At 35.1% G+C, this 15,491-nt stretch overlaps 3 protein-coding genes across 3 annotated transcripts; all 3 read left to right on the forward strand.

The window, feature by feature from the left end:
- Positions 1–702: 702 nt before the first annotated feature.
- LOC114311640 (uncharacterized) lies at positions 703–2,002 on the forward strand. The gene is made up of 3 exons (XM_028257769.1): positions 703–790; positions 1,030–1,411; positions 1,531–2,002. Exons 1-3 carry the CDS (start codon positions 703–705, stop codon positions 2,000–2,002), a joined length of 942 nt encoding a protein of 313 aa, XP_028113570.1.
- LOC145805875 (uncharacterized) lies at positions 1,369–3,543 on the forward strand. The gene is made up of 3 exons (XM_082901121.1): positions 1,369–2,343; positions 2,441–2,559; positions 2,652–3,543. The coding sequence occupies exons 1-3, from the start codon at positions 2,007–2,009 to the stop codon at positions 3,102–3,104; spliced, it is 909 nt and encodes a 302-aa protein (XP_082757247.1). The 5' UTR covers positions 1,369–2,006; the 3' UTR covers positions 3,105–3,543.
- Positions 3,544–10,617: 7,074 nt separating this feature from the next.
- LOC114301487 (protein NLP6) lies at positions 10,618–14,359 on the forward strand. The gene is made up of 5 exons (XM_028246434.2): positions 10,618–10,934; positions 11,159–11,682; positions 12,556–12,606; positions 12,722–13,592; positions 13,743–14,359. Exons 1-4 carry the CDS (start codon positions 10,781–10,783, stop codon positions 13,208–13,210), a joined length of 1,218 nt encoding a protein of 405 aa, XP_028102235.1. The 5' UTR covers positions 10,618–10,780; the 3' UTR covers positions 13,211–13,592; positions 13,743–14,359.
- Positions 14,360–15,491: the final 1,132 nt, after the last annotated feature.

Consider the following 15,491-nt stretch of genomic DNA (forward strand, 5'->3'; position numbering starts at 1 on the left):
CTCTTCGTCTCTCTCCTTCTTTAGTGCTGTTTTGCTTCTTCTTCTTCTTTTTTTTCTTTTTTTTTTTCAATTATTTGAGTTGAGTCTCTGAAAAAAAAAAAGTAAGAGAAGAATTTACAAAAAAAAATTACAAAAATTAGGGAAAAAAATTTTATTTGTAATATGCTATTAAAAAAAAATTATTTGTGATATGTAAGAGAAGAATTTATCTGTTAGGGAAAAAAAATTACATATAATTACTTATTCACAAATAATTAATTATTTGTAATATGCTATTGATATTTTTTTCCTTTATCTGTTAGGGAAAAAAAATTAAAAAAAATTAATTATTCACAAATAATTAATTAATACAATGTGGTATTGGTCTTTTTTTTTCCCTTTATCTATTAGGGATGAAATTTGTTTTCCATTTATTCTTTTAATACAATTATTTTTCCTTTATTAAATTTGTTGTGTAGAAAATGACATCGGAAAGTAATAGAAAAGATCCGGCATGGCAATATGCCCATTTGGTAGAGGAGAATAATTTAAACAAGTTCGAGTGTAACTTTTGTGGTAAAGTATCAAATGGAGGTGTTTATCGGGTGAAACAACACCTTGCGGGAGGTTATGGGAATGTCACTGCTTGCCCGAAGTGTCCTTCTCATGTAAGAGAAGAGATTAGAGAGTTCATGTCAAAAAAAAAAGACACAAAAAGAAGAAATGAATATGTTGCCTGATTTCGATGACATGGACATGGAAGATGAAGATGAAGATGATGATATCGTTGAGATCAATGTCAATCAACACCGTAAGTTGGCCAAGGTTCATCCAAATCCAAATCCAAATCAAAAATGCCAAAAAGAAAAGGGCCTATGGATGTTTACTTCACACTCAATCCTGAATCAGTGGTAAAAAATCGAAAAGACCAAGTAAAAGGGAAACAAACCAAAATTGATGCAAATGACCCTTACAAAAAAGAAATGAGAGCTTGGGCAGTGCAAAGATTTGCAAGGTGGATGTATGATGCTGGTATCCCTTTTAATGCAGTAAATTACGAGAGTTTTGGACCAATGATTGAAGCCATTGGCCAATATGGTCCTGGTATGAAGCCACCGACTTACCATGAAGTGCGGGTTACCCAACTCAAAAAAGAAGTGAAACATACTGAAGATTTGATGAAGGATCATAAAGAGGATTGTGCAAAATACGGGTGTTCCATAATGGTTGATGGTTGGACTGATAAGAGAGGAAGGACATTGATTAACTTTTTAGTTAATTGTCCAAGAAGAACCATGTTTGTTGAGTCGGTTGATGCTTCTAGCTATTCAAAGGATGGGCAAAAGCTATATGAATTACTAGACAAGTTTGTGGAGAAAGTTGGAAAAGAGAATGTGGTGCAAGTTATCACTGATAGTGCTCCAGCTAATGTGTTGGTGGGTAAGAATATTTCCTCATTCCTTACATCAAAATTGTTTACTCATAGTTTGTTTTGTATTTAAAATTTAAAAACTTGAAAATAATAATTCTTCGTTATTGTTACATTATAAGGAGGTTTTTGGAAGCTAAGTATGAACACTTGTATTGGACACCATGTGTTGCTCATTGTTTGGACTTGATGTTAGAAGACATTTTCAAGATACCTAGACTGAAAAAGACATTTGAAAGGGGTATTGCAGTACATGGCTACATTTACAATCAGCCTACGTTGCTAAACATGATGAGGCGCTATACAAATTTGAAGAATTTGACCAAGCCTGCAAAAACTAGATTTGCAACCGCCTTTTTGACTTTGTCTAGGATGCATCAACAAAAAAACAATTTGAGAAAGATGGTCACCTCCGAAGACTGGACCTCAAGCAAATGGGCAAAGGAGCCACAAGGTAAAAGAATGGCACAAACTTTGTTGATGCCTTCATTTTGGAATACTGTTGTGTTTGCCCTTAAGGTCTCGGGTCCTCTTGTCAAAGTGCTTAGATTGGTAGATACCGAGAAGAAATCTCCCATGGGATACATTTTATGAGGCAATGGATAGGGCAAAAGAATGCATTGCAAGTTCATTTGATCATAAAGAAGAGAAGTATGATGAAATCTTAGAAATCATCGACAAAAGATGGGATGTCCAATTGCATCGGCTTTTACATGCAGTTGCGCATTTTCTTAACCCAGAATTCTTTTACCCAAAAGCGTTAGAGGTGCAAAAAGATCATGAAGTGATGAATGAGTTTTATGAATGCATGCAAAGGTTGGTCCCGAATGTCAATGTTCAAGATTTGATCACTAATGAGATGAGTATTTATATGAAGGCTGAGAGTCTTTTTGGCAAGTCTGTTGCGATTAGGCAAAGAAATACAAGAGCACCAGGTAATATATTATAGACCCATAGAGTTTATTTTTAGTAATACTTTTAGTAAAACTCAATACTTGGTAACAATTATTTCTAACTAGTGGATTATCGAAGCTGATTGGTGGGCATCATATGGTTCTTATACTCCAAACTTGCAAACTTTTGCCATAAAAGTCCTTAGCCTAACATGTAGTTCATCGGGTTGTGAACGAAATTGGAGTGTATTCGAACATGTGAGTATTTAACATTCTAACTAATTTTTTGTTCAATTCAAATATTTTTTGTTCTCATTATATAGAATTTAATTTCTTTTTAATACTTGTAGCTTCATAGCAAGAAAAGAAATAGATTGGAACAACGTCTCAATGATTTAGTGTATGTCAAATACAATAGAACATTGAGATTTAGGTATGACATGCGCAATACTCTTGATCCCATATCTTTGCAAAATATTGATAAAAGCAATGAGTGGTTGCTTGAGAGGATGGATGGAGAATCAGATGAAGATAATGAGCCTGTGTTTGATGATGATGATGGCTTGACGTGGGCCACTGTTGCTAGAGCTTCTGGAGTAGAAGAAAGTAGCCATGCAAGTAGAGCAACAAGTTCACGCTCAAAGGCACAACCGAGGATATTTAAATCATCAACATTGACTCCACTTCAATTAATAGATGAAGAGGAAGCGGGCTCAGATGACACAGAGGAGGAAGATGTTGAGGGATATAAATCAACTGATGGAGAAGAAGATGTTGCCATTGATGTTGAGGATGATGATTGACTGACACCAACCTAACCTACCCTTTCTTTTGATATTGATGTTTTTAAGTGTTAAGACGTATATTAGTATTTGTTGGATATTTATGTTTTGGATAGTATTTATGTTTTTGTTTTTATTTTATTGAATGTGGATTATTTGATCTTTGAAAATTGAAATGTTATGTAATATGCACTTTCATGGCTTTGAGAATTATTCTATATTTTATCTTGAATCTTGATTACTTTTTATTTTAAAAAAAATTGTCTTAGTACTATGAATGATTAGTCTATATTAATTTTTCTATTTTTTACGAAGACTGTGCGCCTTACTTCAATAAAGCCCGTGCCTTGCCTTGCGCCTTGCGCCTTGCGCCTAGGCCCCGAGAGACCTTCAGCGCCTTAGTGCGCCTTGAGCCTTTAAAAACACTGTGTTGGACCTGCAAATTTTCACTTTCTTTCTCAACCTCAGTCATCATAACTCCGACTTTGTTGATATCTCTCAATTCATTGTTTCCAATATTCGTTGAAACAAACAAGATAGAATCATCTTGTTCGTATAAAGGATTATCAACCCCCACAACATTACTCATATTTGAAGTATCTAACTGCGATGCTTTATTTTGAGCCTCACGGGCTATGGACCTTGTTACAGGCCCTTTTCTTATTCCCTCCAAAGATAGTTCAATCAAAGTAGAAATATTTCCCAAGGGTTTCTTACCCTCCTCCACCTTTGACTTTCCAACAAAGACCGGATTTTCAATTTGTTTTTGGCGTTCATCTTTCGCGAGAGCCCTTTCAATAGCTCCTATAACATTTGTTGCCACTGTTCTTAGTTCCAGTTTCTTTAAGGCCTTATTTCCTCTTCGCCTTTGTCTTTTCAAAACGGGACCGTTTGATGACATATCAAGTCGAGCCCCTAGGGGCATAGAAGGAACCGTTTGCGTTTTTGCGAATTCCTCATGAATTTTCAAAACAGTCCCTACATTTTTAGGGCGAACCAATTGATGTTGATTCAAATCCCGTCGGGCCAACGGGTGTTCCTTATTCGAACTTTGTTGGGCCAATGGGTGTTCCTTATTCGAATCCTATCGGGCCAACGAGTGTTCCTTATTCGAACCCTGTTGCGCTTGGTTCCTGAGAGTTGACTGAAATTTGGTTTGACCAATTTTGTGCTTTGAACAGAACTATTGGTTCGTAGGCCGCAACTGTTTTTTCAACAACAAGGGCCTTTTTTCCATAACAGGAGTTTGGGTCATTACCCTCCTCCTAATGGCCCTAATGATGGCCATGTTTTCAGCAGAGGCCCTCTTCTGGGCAGACTCTACCATTTTAATGAAGTCTTCTACCCTTGTGAGTAGTTGGGCCACAACATTTTTTGTTGCGCCCGCTGAAGCTACAACAAATGTTGTAGTTGCAACCTGATTAGCCTCTTTTGCCTGAATTAGAAAGCTCCTCGTTCGGGCTGTAACCCTCACAATTGCGTATTGCTTCGACGCTTTCACATAATTTTCAGTAATCTTTCTCAAACTTTCAGCTTTCTGGAGAAGTGTAACTTTTTTCATCACACCAGTTACCTTTGGGACAGCCAAGAGCTTTCGCTTCGGAGCCCCTTGGGCGATAGGGGAAAGAAGTGCATCTTTCCAGGATTTCACTGGTTCTACCTTTGGGACAGCCAAGAGCATTCGCTCCGAAGCCCCTTGGGTGATGGGTGCTATCTCCACCCTTGGTGATTTTAGAACCACTGGAGTGTAGGTTTGTCTCTTGACAGTTGTTTCAGCATCCCTATAACAAAAGAATACGTCAGTAAGTTTCAACTATATATATATATATATATATGTTTTTTGTTCTTCAAAAGATGGGAGGAGAAATAAGTCCCACTGGGCGTGCCAGAATTTGTAGACACAAATTTTAAAACATAAAGTGTTTCAACACATTTCAAAATTTTATGTTACAAATGTCCACTGTTTAGTTTTTTGGACTAAACAGTGTTGATTATTTAAATAGCAGGTTCCTATTTCCGATCTGTATTCCAGATCGTTAATTCACATTTTATATAAATGAAACCTCCGATTAATGAAGAACAAAATAAATAACAGAAGACAATTTAAGAAAAATAAATATTTTATTAAAATTGTTATGGGTTTTGAACCCTCGAATACAAAGTCCAATTCTTGGGTTTGGAACCCTTTACCTATTCATCGCCATTCTGCATTTGTAGTGTAGTTTCTTGAGTTCTCTAAGCTTCTTTTCTTCTAGCTCTTGATTTCTCTCTCTCTCTCTCTAATATTCTCACTTTTGATTTTCTCTGATCCCTGATCTTGTGTAATGGTCCTCGTATTTGTAGAGGGTCATCCAGGTAATAAAAATGTCTCATCCTCAATTTGAATTTCAAATAGCGCCATTTGAATTTTGAATAATAGCGCTATATAATTAATCGTATATCTGATTAACCGGATTGATCTTTGGGGTTTCATCCTGTGTGGTGTCCTTGTTGTAGGCTCTACAGGTGTCATCTTTCGTAGGCTCCACATGTCATTTGAGCATCTTGAATAACGTCATTAAGATACGATGTTGTTTTACTTATACACTTCAACAGAGCAAGTTGATTATTTTGGGAAGTGATTGCCTACAGCAATCTTATCATAGGCTCTATGTGTGTCATTGACTGTATTTGAAATTTAAACAAAAATTTGCTTGAAATTTATGTGCCAACACAAACCGAAATCAACATCGAGATAGTTTAAAGGGGTCATGCAGGACCGATATAGACAACTGGATGTTCAACCAGTAAGCGTGGCACACATATAACTTATGACATGGTGCTGAATGATGATGACAATAGATGACTGAGTGCGCCAAGGGGCGGCTTATTAGAAAGCGCACCAAAGGGGGTGACTTGGTTTGTGCGCTAGATGGGGTGGCTTAGGTGGTTCACATGGTATATCACCATGCTCACCATGATATAGGTATAATACTCCCCTCAAACTCAAATAGGTTTGAAGATAGAAACCTATTTGAGGTTGAAATAAAGGGAAAGACAAAGTAGAATAAACTAGTGGATAGAGGAAGAGATCACCACGAAGTGATACTGAAAGAAAATATGAGAGTGGAATGGGTTGAGGTCCGATGGGCGGCTAAGGCAAGGTTGTCGCCCACCGGTGAAGCAAAATTACTAGGTACTTAACCTAACTCTGATACCAAAAAGAATGAAGAGAATTATTTAGTAGAGACAATGTATATATAATAGATTCATGATACAATTTAGAAAACGATATAAATAGGGAAACGATATAAATAAGGAAACAATACTAAATCAGTGATTGACACAATCACTGATTATAGGGGATTTTTTTTTAGGGTCTCGGGTATTAAGATTTTATAGCATAAAGGATATCTAATATTTTCATAATGTCTAAGGCCCCTTAACATTGATCTAGAGAAATTCTGAACTTCCTAAAGAATTTCTCTCCAAAGAAATTTGGGAATTGGATAGAGCTTAGATTGACAAAGATTAATTGAATTTCTCTGGAATCACTCCTTCAAACCCCCCATCACCACCACCCTTATCTTCATCTCTCTCCTCTGGCTTTCCAGAGAAATTCTCTAGATTTCAAAGAAAATTATGGAATTGAGGTCAATTCAGAAGCGAACCCTACACAAAAATTTATTACTTGGCCCCAATTATCAAAATTGGATAGAGCTTAGATTGAAAAAGATGAAGTGAATTTCTCTGGAACCCACTCCTTCAAAACCCACCACCACTACCCTCATTTTCATCTCTCTCCTCTGGCTTTCCAAAGAAATTCTCTAGATTTTAGAGAAAATTATGAAATTGAGGTCGATTCAGAAGCGAACCGACACAAATTAATTACTTGCCCCAATTATCAAAATTGGATGAAGCTTAGATTGAAAAAGATGAAGTGAATTTCTTTGGAACCGACTCCTTCAAAGCCCACCACCACCACCACCACCACCAACCCCCTCCTCTTCATCTCTCTTCTGGCTTTCCAGAGAATCTCTGGATTTCAGAGGTCAATTTTGTAGCATAAAGGACACCCAAATCAGCAATAACACCCAATTTATGAATCAAAAATATGAATATGAATATACATGCTATATATATCATCATCACCATGAACGTGAAATATACATATATATATCAAAAACCCATTCGGAAAACAAATTAATCAGATAAAAAATTTGATATTAACTTGAAATGTTTGCTCTTTGTAGGAGCGAGGGGAGTACTATAGGGCTCTGTAACCACCATCATTGAATCCCCAAGTTCTTGCCACAGTGAGGCCATGATTTGAAGCTTGTTGAAAAGCAGAGGACACTTTGTCTCTATGAGTTGGGTCAGTAGGCATTGAACCCATTTGCATTGATGAGGACAAATATCTTGCTCTTGTTCCGATACATTGACAAAGTCTCTGCGGCCTTTGTCAGATCTACGGAGGTCCCCTTGAGCGAGGTATGGACCGACGGAGGCAGATTATCCGGCGAGGAAGAAGACCAAACTTTGAAATCTTGAATTCGAAGATAGGTAGAGAGCTTCAATGGCGCTTCAATCAGTCTCTGTGTTCTCTCTAGGATTGCAGTATGACAATTGGAGGGAGATCTATGGGAGTGGGTGAGGGACTTTAGACATCACAAAATAATATTGTGGACCTCTCCCATTAATCTTAGACTAATTTTCTTCAGATTATATACATGATACTAAAAATAAAAAGATTCTGTGTACTCTAATTTCTATATTTAACAGTATTAATGATAATACCAAAATCCACCAACATGGAAGCCTTGTTATTGATTTGGTGTCCAATGCAAGGGTTCTTTGATGAGCATCGTTTTATATGCAATTTGCAGGAACATCCCGAGTGGGAGATAAAGAATGGGTTTGTGATTTTCCAAAAGGCAAAAGAATCTGCACCTTGCAAGGACATACCATCTCTGCAACTCATCAATCAGACACTCAGTTATGCAAGGGAGTTGGAGCGGGTAGTGTGAAAGATATGCTGCCCGATGTTGTCAAGCTACTACCATTCTATGGTCCAACTTCCTGATGCTAAACTTGTGTTTTGCTGAATTTTTTCCTGATGCTAGGATCACTTTTTGTAGTTAAATTTGTTGACTGTCTGCAGTGCGCATTCGGAGCATTTTGTTTTGGCTTCCCCACAATTGAATACTTGATTTCTTTTTCTTTCTTATCATTTACGAAACACAGTTTATTTTAATTGCAATCGTGTAAGGAGAACAAGAAAATTAAACTGAATGGCTGATTGGATTAAGAATCCTCTCTCTCTCTCTCTCTCTCTCTCTCTCTCTCTCTCTCTCTCTCACGATGTATGGAGCACATTGTTCAAGTAGTGTTAGTGATGCAATGTTTGTGAGTTCAATTTCAATTTTTTGCGTGATTAAGCTTTAGTAATAACCAACTTCACTTGATTAAGCTTATAATATGTGTTTTACAACTAGGGATTTTTTTTTGTGTACCAATTATTATGTGGTCCTAAGTTTTTGTATTTAAAACTTAGAAATGAATCGATCTTTTTTCCAAGAATGCTTGGTTACGAGGAGTGTAACCAACAGTAAGTGGGCTTGATTGGAGAACCGACAAATTTTGTGTATGTATTACTGTATAAATTGTAATTAGCTTCACATAAACATAGATCAGTCTAATGCTAGCCCAGAATGGTTGTGTAAATTTTAGATGTTTTGAGTTATTTTACAATGACTATTTGCAAATTATGATTTTAAAATTAAAATATATTTACCATGGTTGTGTAAATCTTAGACAAGCCTTTTTTCTTGTTTTGGTATTAATTTTTATTTTATTTTATTTATGTTGTTAATATTTTATTTGAAATAGTTTAAAGTTTTTCTCAAGTGTAGTTTGAATTTGAGAGAACTTGAGGGCCTGTGGGCCTCATCAAGTGTTTCATCATTTTATAAGACTGTTAGTGTGTATCATCTATGGAAAAAAATGAGATTGATCCAATAATTGTAGCCATTTTATTTTATGGTGTTCGTTTACCAAAAGTGAATGATTTATTTTAAAAAATATACTGGTCTATTTTTTTTTAAGACAAACGAGATAAAATGAATAGGTTACGATTATTGAATTGATATAAACATTTTTATAGGTGATAAAAATCAAGGGCTTTACAAAATGAACAGTTCGAAACAATGAAGCAGAACCTCAAGTTCAAAGCTTAACTTTTTATTTGATAATAAAGAGACGGACCTCAAGTTCAAAGCCTAATTTTTTATTTGATAATTAAGAGTCGGTTATATGGCTGAATGAGTTCTTATACAGAAAAATGATGTATTTGACACTATTGACAATTGAATTATTATGTAACGATTCCAAAAATAAATATCATCCAATGCAATTGTAAAAGTTTATGTTCTTTTTTCTTTTTCTTTTTTTCAAGACAACAATATAATAGTTTTACAGTTTATTTAAAGTTTGAAATTTTTGAATGTTTAGTTTATTTATTTTTGTAATCGAATTTGTTTAACATACATGTAAGGTGACTCATTTATAAAAAAATTTGGAGTTGTAACTAAATCTGCTAAATGATTATGATGACAGATTGTTAATCATTGGCCGGTGAAGTCTAATTATTGTTCTATTTTGATCAGATAATATTATCGTTATTATAATTGGGGTGATTAATATATACAAATTTATAGATGAATGTAATAAAGTGATATTCGCTAATAATGAAAAGTCTCTGTGTAATTACCCTATTAAAAATTAAAAACTAAGGAATGAGTAAAATATAATTGTGCTGAATTTAAAATATTTAATGTGTCTTTTTTTTTAAAAAAAAACTAAGAGAAAAGAAATTAGTATAATTAACCCAAATACTATTTACAACACTGCTATATCTGCTGAATTTGTTTAGTCTGAATTCATCCGAATGAGTCTCTTTTCGGGAAGAATCTCCCAATTCTGGAAAGAGACTCCTTTAGACAAATTCAAGATAAACAAGATTCTTCCTAAAAAGAGACTCATTCCGACTTAGGCTAAACAAATTTGATGGATAAATCATTATGAGAAAAGTGGAAAAGAGTTGGTGAGGAGAAAATAGCCTTTTTAAACGTGTTTGATACAATTTATTATATATAAAAAGTTAAAAATTTGAAAGTATATCAAAAATATTCTTCTCTTAACTTTTAAATAATTAGTTTATTATAATTGATTTAAGTTATTTTTTACCCAACAAATTAGAAGCAAAAGTTACAACAAACCGATTGACATAAATTTAAAAAATCAAATAAGTTATAAGTTGCTCGGTTAATTAATCTGAGCCAAACAGCCCCTTTGAAGTCTGTACATTTCCTCAATGTGGTTTGTAGGGACAGATTGAGGACTTTGTTTAAAAAGTACATATGAGATAACCATTTGAACCTTATTAGAACCCGAGATTTTTTTTTTTTGTTTTTTTGAGGACTTTAATTTTGAAAAGGACATATGGCATGACCATTTGACCCTTATTAGAACCCTTCCAGCCCCAATAGATAAAAGAGAGGAGGGATGGCATAGTGATAACCCTTCGATTCGAACCTACCTTGAACCCCATAATAATATATTAGTGGCTCGGAAAAAAAAGAAGGGGGAAATAATTTGTCGGTCCTCTTTCTTGGTTATCTATATAAATTGTCGGTCCCCTGATAAGTTATTCTCAGAAAATGGCCGAATCTGATGGAAGAGTAGCAGCATATTTCCCTGACGATTTCAAGCAATATGTGGACACTCAACTCAACCGCTGCCCAGTGTGGCGTAATAGCTTTTATGGATGGGTTTTCTGGAGCCGAAAAGACGACCAATCTGAACATCCTCCGAGTGAGTGCGACTTTTATGTCTCTTCTCTTCTTCTTCTTCCTCCTCCTCCTTTGACCATGGCTTTTATTTATTTAATTTGTAATCATGGAGTTTTATTTATAACTCAATTTTAATTCAACACAGTTACCTACTACCTGCTTTTCAAATCTCACTTCTCTCCTCCAATTTTGTTTGTTTGTTTGTTTTTTTTTTTTTTTTTAAAAAAAAAAAAAATTATTTATCAGATGTTTTGGATTTAAAAAAGAAGATCAAAGATGTCTTGCGAAGGTGTTTACTCGATGGGTTTGTACGCCCAATACTATATCAATTTTGGGCACCCAAAATGACAATGGATGGCCGGTCTTATCTTACAACTCAAAACCAACCTTTCGCTCTTTCTACATATGATCAGTTGTGTGATGATGTTAAAGGACCTGTTAAAGGGGTTTGTGGGTATAGGATGATCTCTATGGACTATAAATTTTACATGGATAGAGAGAGTTCTGATGAACAACTTGGGGTTCCTGGCCGTGTGTTCAAGCACGGATTTCACGAATACTCTCCCAATGTAGAATATTACTCTATCAAAGAGTATCCATTGCGCCACCATGCTTTCCGTTGCCAAGTTGAACAATCTTGGGCTATCCCACTGTTTGATCCTTCTATCCACTTATGTGTTGGTGTACTTGAGGTAGTTTCAACAACGCCCTCAAAGGAATTTCTGTTGTACTACAGCCTCTTGTGGCCGGATTTCCGTTTTTTTTTTGAGGTTGGTCCCCCAACTCACAAATTGGCATTTTTTATCTCTTTCTAATCCTGGTTGATTCATTTATATGTTTGCAGAATTGTGCTCCTTGGATAATTTAAATTTAAAAAAAAAAATTATCAAAAAAAATAGATGAGAAGTGTGTTTTTAATAGGGTAAATTACAAAAATATAGTTTGTTTAAAATATAGATTACTCCATGTAATTCTGAAAAGTACATCACGCCTCTTCAATTTTTAGTTGTATAACAAATGATTCATTTTATTAATAAATCATCAACGGTTGGAACATGGCTCCGTGCTCCTCATGTGTCTATTCTGCATAAAATTCATAGTTTATTAGACCAACTAAACACAAATTACAAAAATTAAAGCGCTAATCTTTTGTAATCAAAATTAATCAAACTAAAAAAATTAATATAGGATGAAGCTAGATGGACCATTAGCACAACTATTATTTGTTCATTTTTTTCATCTTGTCAGTGCTGAATGGCATGTGAGGAGTATGTGATTGCGTTATTTCCTCACGGTTGTTATCAATATCAATGGGACACAAAATGTAAAATTAAATGGTAAATTGTGATGATTAAAATTATAAGATCCCAAAAGATACAATGAAGAAACTATTGAATTGAGGATAAGATAGTGTGTTGTTTATATTCTCAGCATGAGCTTCTATGGTAGAAAGAAAGAAAGCAAAGCAAAGCAAAGCAAAACGTCAAGTTGAATTTTTTATTTGCATTCCGTGCTCATTTAGCTGTGACTGAATTGTTTTTCCATTATAGAGTCTCTTATATGCTTCCTTTTCTTGGCAAACAAATATTCTACATTTCAAAGTGTACAAGATTCCTTAGACGCATCTTTCCATTTCCCTGCAGGAGGTAGGTCTGGAATCTACAATTTCAGAGGCAGACCATCCCACGGATTTAGTAAGTGGTACACTGTAATGTAATGTCAAATTTAGTATTTTATTTTATTTTTTAAATTAATATGATGAGGAATATCTTCTGACAATACTTGGACGTGACAATACTTTTCAACCAGAATGTGAGACAAATTGAAGCCTTAGATGAAATCGACAAGGTGTTGAAAGTTGTGCATGAAGATCATGATTTACCTTTGGCTCAAGCATGGGTCCCGTGCGAGGTTGACTGTACATACAGGGCTCTGGTTAAGGGTGACATTTTCCATGTGATTCGCAATTTCATGTACAGATTAGGGTACTGCAAATTCTTGGCGGCCAACAGAAAATCTCACTTAAGAAAGTGGCAAGGAGTTGTTGGGAGAGCATTCTCGTCCCCTGATGTATTATTTTGCAAGGATGTAACCCAACTTAGCATAATTGACTACCCATTGGCACACTTTGCACGGGTTGAAGAATTAGGTGGTTGTTTCGCAATATGCTTGCAAAGTAGTTGCACCGGAAATGACATTTACGTGTTAGAGTGCTTCATGCCGCCAAGCCACAAAGACTATGGTAATCAACAGACTGCATTGAGGAAAATATTGGAAACTATGAAGAAAAATTTCTGAACTTTTAAGCTTGCTTCTGGAGAAGAACTTGGGGAACATTTATATATTGAAGAAATTCCTTTTCAGAATGGTGAGAAACTTGATTCTGTTCAAATGTCCCAGACTACTAAATCTGTGCCTAGGCTGGAGCCCTTACAAAGTGGGGGAGAGATGACACAACTGGATTTATCGAATCAACAATCAATGGATGCATTAAACAATGAAAGCAATGTCGTAAGTGCGGAAAGAAGCAACATTGATGTTACTTGTTCACAGGAAAAAGGCAAAACAAAGAGGCCAAAAAGAGTGCACAATAAAAATGGAGTTAAAATTGAAATTCCTTTAGATGATATCTTACAAAATTCAAAAAAGAGCATCCAGGCTGCTGCCGATAATCTCAAAGGTATCTGTACTCTTAACAAATTAAAATAAAAGATTGCGTGTGATTTTACTTATTATTTTCAACTCGACACTCTTCTCGTAAAGAAATATTTGACATTTTGCACCAACAAACATAAAGTTGTGTCTCTTAGCTAGATTCTTCCTTTTGCAGTTAGTCGATCTACACTAAAGCGTGTTTGTAGGAGTTATGGTTTCCCGAGGTGGCCACCACGCAAGAAGAATATGGTTGGTCAATCTCAGCCTAGTGAATTTTCCCGGGGTGTTGATCATCAACAAATATCACAATTAAGTTTTGATCTGCCTTTCAATCAAGCCTCAGCTACTGTTGTTCATGCAAATCCACATAATATAGCAATCGAAGATGCAAATATTGTGACCATGAGGGCAAAATATATAAATAATATTACAATAAAGTTTCGGCTATCTTTGTCACCAGGACAGGTTGAGTTGCAGCAACAAATAGCTAAGAGGCTGCACTTAGAAGCTGGAAGTTATAATGTCAAGTATAAAGATGAGGAAGATCACGTGATTTTAATAGCTTGCGATGATGACTTGCAGGATTGTATTAGCACTTACAGATTGCTGGGAACTTCCATCGTGGTATTGATTGATCCAAAGTAGTCAATTACCACTGACCAACTTGAATCATCTCAGTTTTTTTGGTTGCTGCTATATTTTCTTTTGTTCTATCTTTTGATTCTAGAGACAGTTGTTGGACTATCATGCCTTGTTTCCTCTGTTTCAGGAAGGTGGGGAGTGTTTTGGGTTTTTTTGGTTTCCTCTTGGCAGTTGGATTCTGGCCAACTGTTTCATTCTCCCCTTTTGTAATGTTGTATTAGCATTAATAAAATGTTACTTTCTTTGCTGATCAAAAAAAAAAAAAATCTTTCACTTCATCAGAATGAACCTCAAATGATGCAGTTATTTCCTGTTTATATGGAAAATGCATTATAGCAGAAGTGTTCGTTGACTCCATCATCAACATTTAGGATAAAAATGAAAGGCAGGATACAAAAGCCCTATAAAAGTTCAAACTCAATTAAATGCAAAGGCAAAACATATGATTCTTTGAAGCACAAAAACAATTTAAATCAATTATGGTTGAGATCAAAGCTTGTAAAAAAAATTTAGGATAAATTATGTTGGGTATGCAGACAACCTTTAGTAGAAAGCCCAAGCCAGGGGGCGGGGCCCTCGCAATAGAATTTTTTCCAGGCCTGTTTGGCTATTTTTAGCCCATAGACTTTTACCTTATATAATGTAACAGTGTTTATACATTTTAGGGTTAGAGAGAAAAGAGATACTGCTGCCGTTTTTTAGTGCGAGGGAGAAGAAGAGTGTTTGTAATTCTATACTCAACATAGTGAATTGGCGTGGCTCCTGAGAATATAGGCACGTTGTCGAACTTCGTATATCTGTGTGTTTTGTCTATTTATTTTTTCTGTGATTCATAATTTCCAAGATTCATAGGGTTTAGGAGTTGAACACGTAGTTTAAATCCTAACAAAATACACTAACCTCTCCTAAGTTTTGGAGAAAATATAGCAAGTCCTACAAGTTTGGTATAATTATACTGGACTCCTTTATGGTTTTAATTCATCACTCTTACCCCTTTTTTCATAAGAAATTCATTAGTCGTATAAATAAAAAAATGTTGTCTTCATCTCTCTTACATTAAAACGTATATTTCACATTGTATATCTTTTTGCCTTTATACCATCTGCATTAATTTTGGTCTCTTTAATTTACTAAAAAGGAGGTCAGTGTAATTATTTTAAGAAACCTCTATCCAAAAATTAAATTAGAGTTAGAGCTTGTAAAAACATTTTTTCAATTAAAAAAATCATTCAAATTAAAAATAACATTTAATATTACAAACTATTAATAAATCCAACACCTC

This window comes from Camellia sinensis, chromosome 13 (assembly GCF_055761805.1).
Source record: "Camellia sinensis isolate YWXY chromosome 13, ASM5576180v1, whole genome shotgun sequence".
In the NCBI taxonomy this organism is placed as follows: Eukaryota; Viridiplantae; Streptophyta; class Magnoliopsida; order Ericales; family Theaceae; genus Camellia; species Camellia sinensis.

What these genes read in the sequence shown, in the direction of transcription:
- LOC114311640 (XM_028257769.1), top strand. Translation starts at nt 703, where the DNA reads ATGAATATGTTGCCTGATTTCGATGACATGGACATGGAAGATGAAGAT. An exon ending in GATCAATGTCAATCAACACC is followed by an intron (nt 791 to 1,029) that starts GTAAGTTGGCCA and finishes CTTTTAATGCAG; the next exon opens with TAAATTACGAGAGTTTTGGA. An exon ending in GATAGTGCTCCAGCTAATGT is followed by an intron (nt 1,412 to 1,530) that starts GTTGGTGGGTAA and finishes TTACATTATAAG; the next exon opens with GAGGTTTTTGGAAGCTAAGT.
- LOC145805875 (XM_082901121.1), top strand. Translation starts at nt 2,007, where the DNA reads ATGGATAGGGCAAAAGAATGCATTGCAAGTTCATTTGATCATAAAGAA. An exon ending in AAGAAATACAAGAGCACCAG is followed by an intron (nt 2,344 to 2,440) that starts GTAATATATTAT and finishes GGATTATCGAAG; the next exon opens with CTGATTGGTGGGCATCATAT. An exon ending in ATTGGAGTGTATTCGAACAT is followed by an intron (nt 2,560 to 2,651) that starts GTGAGTATTTAA and finishes TAATACTTGTAG; the next exon opens with CTTCATAGCAAGAAAAGAAA.
- LOC114301487 (XM_028246434.2), top strand. Translation starts at nt 10,781, where the DNA reads ATGGCCGAATCTGATGGAAGAGTAGCAGCATATTTCCCTGACGATTTC. An exon ending in ATTTCCGTTTTTTTTTTGAG is followed by an intron (nt 11,683 to 12,555) that starts GTTGGTCCCCCA and finishes ATTTCCCTGCAG; the next exon opens with GAGGTAGGTCTGGAATCTAC. An exon ending in CAGACCATCCCACGGATTTA is followed by an intron (nt 12,607 to 12,721) that starts GTAAGTGGTACA and finishes CTTTTCAACCAG; the next exon opens with AATGTGAGACAAATTGAAGC.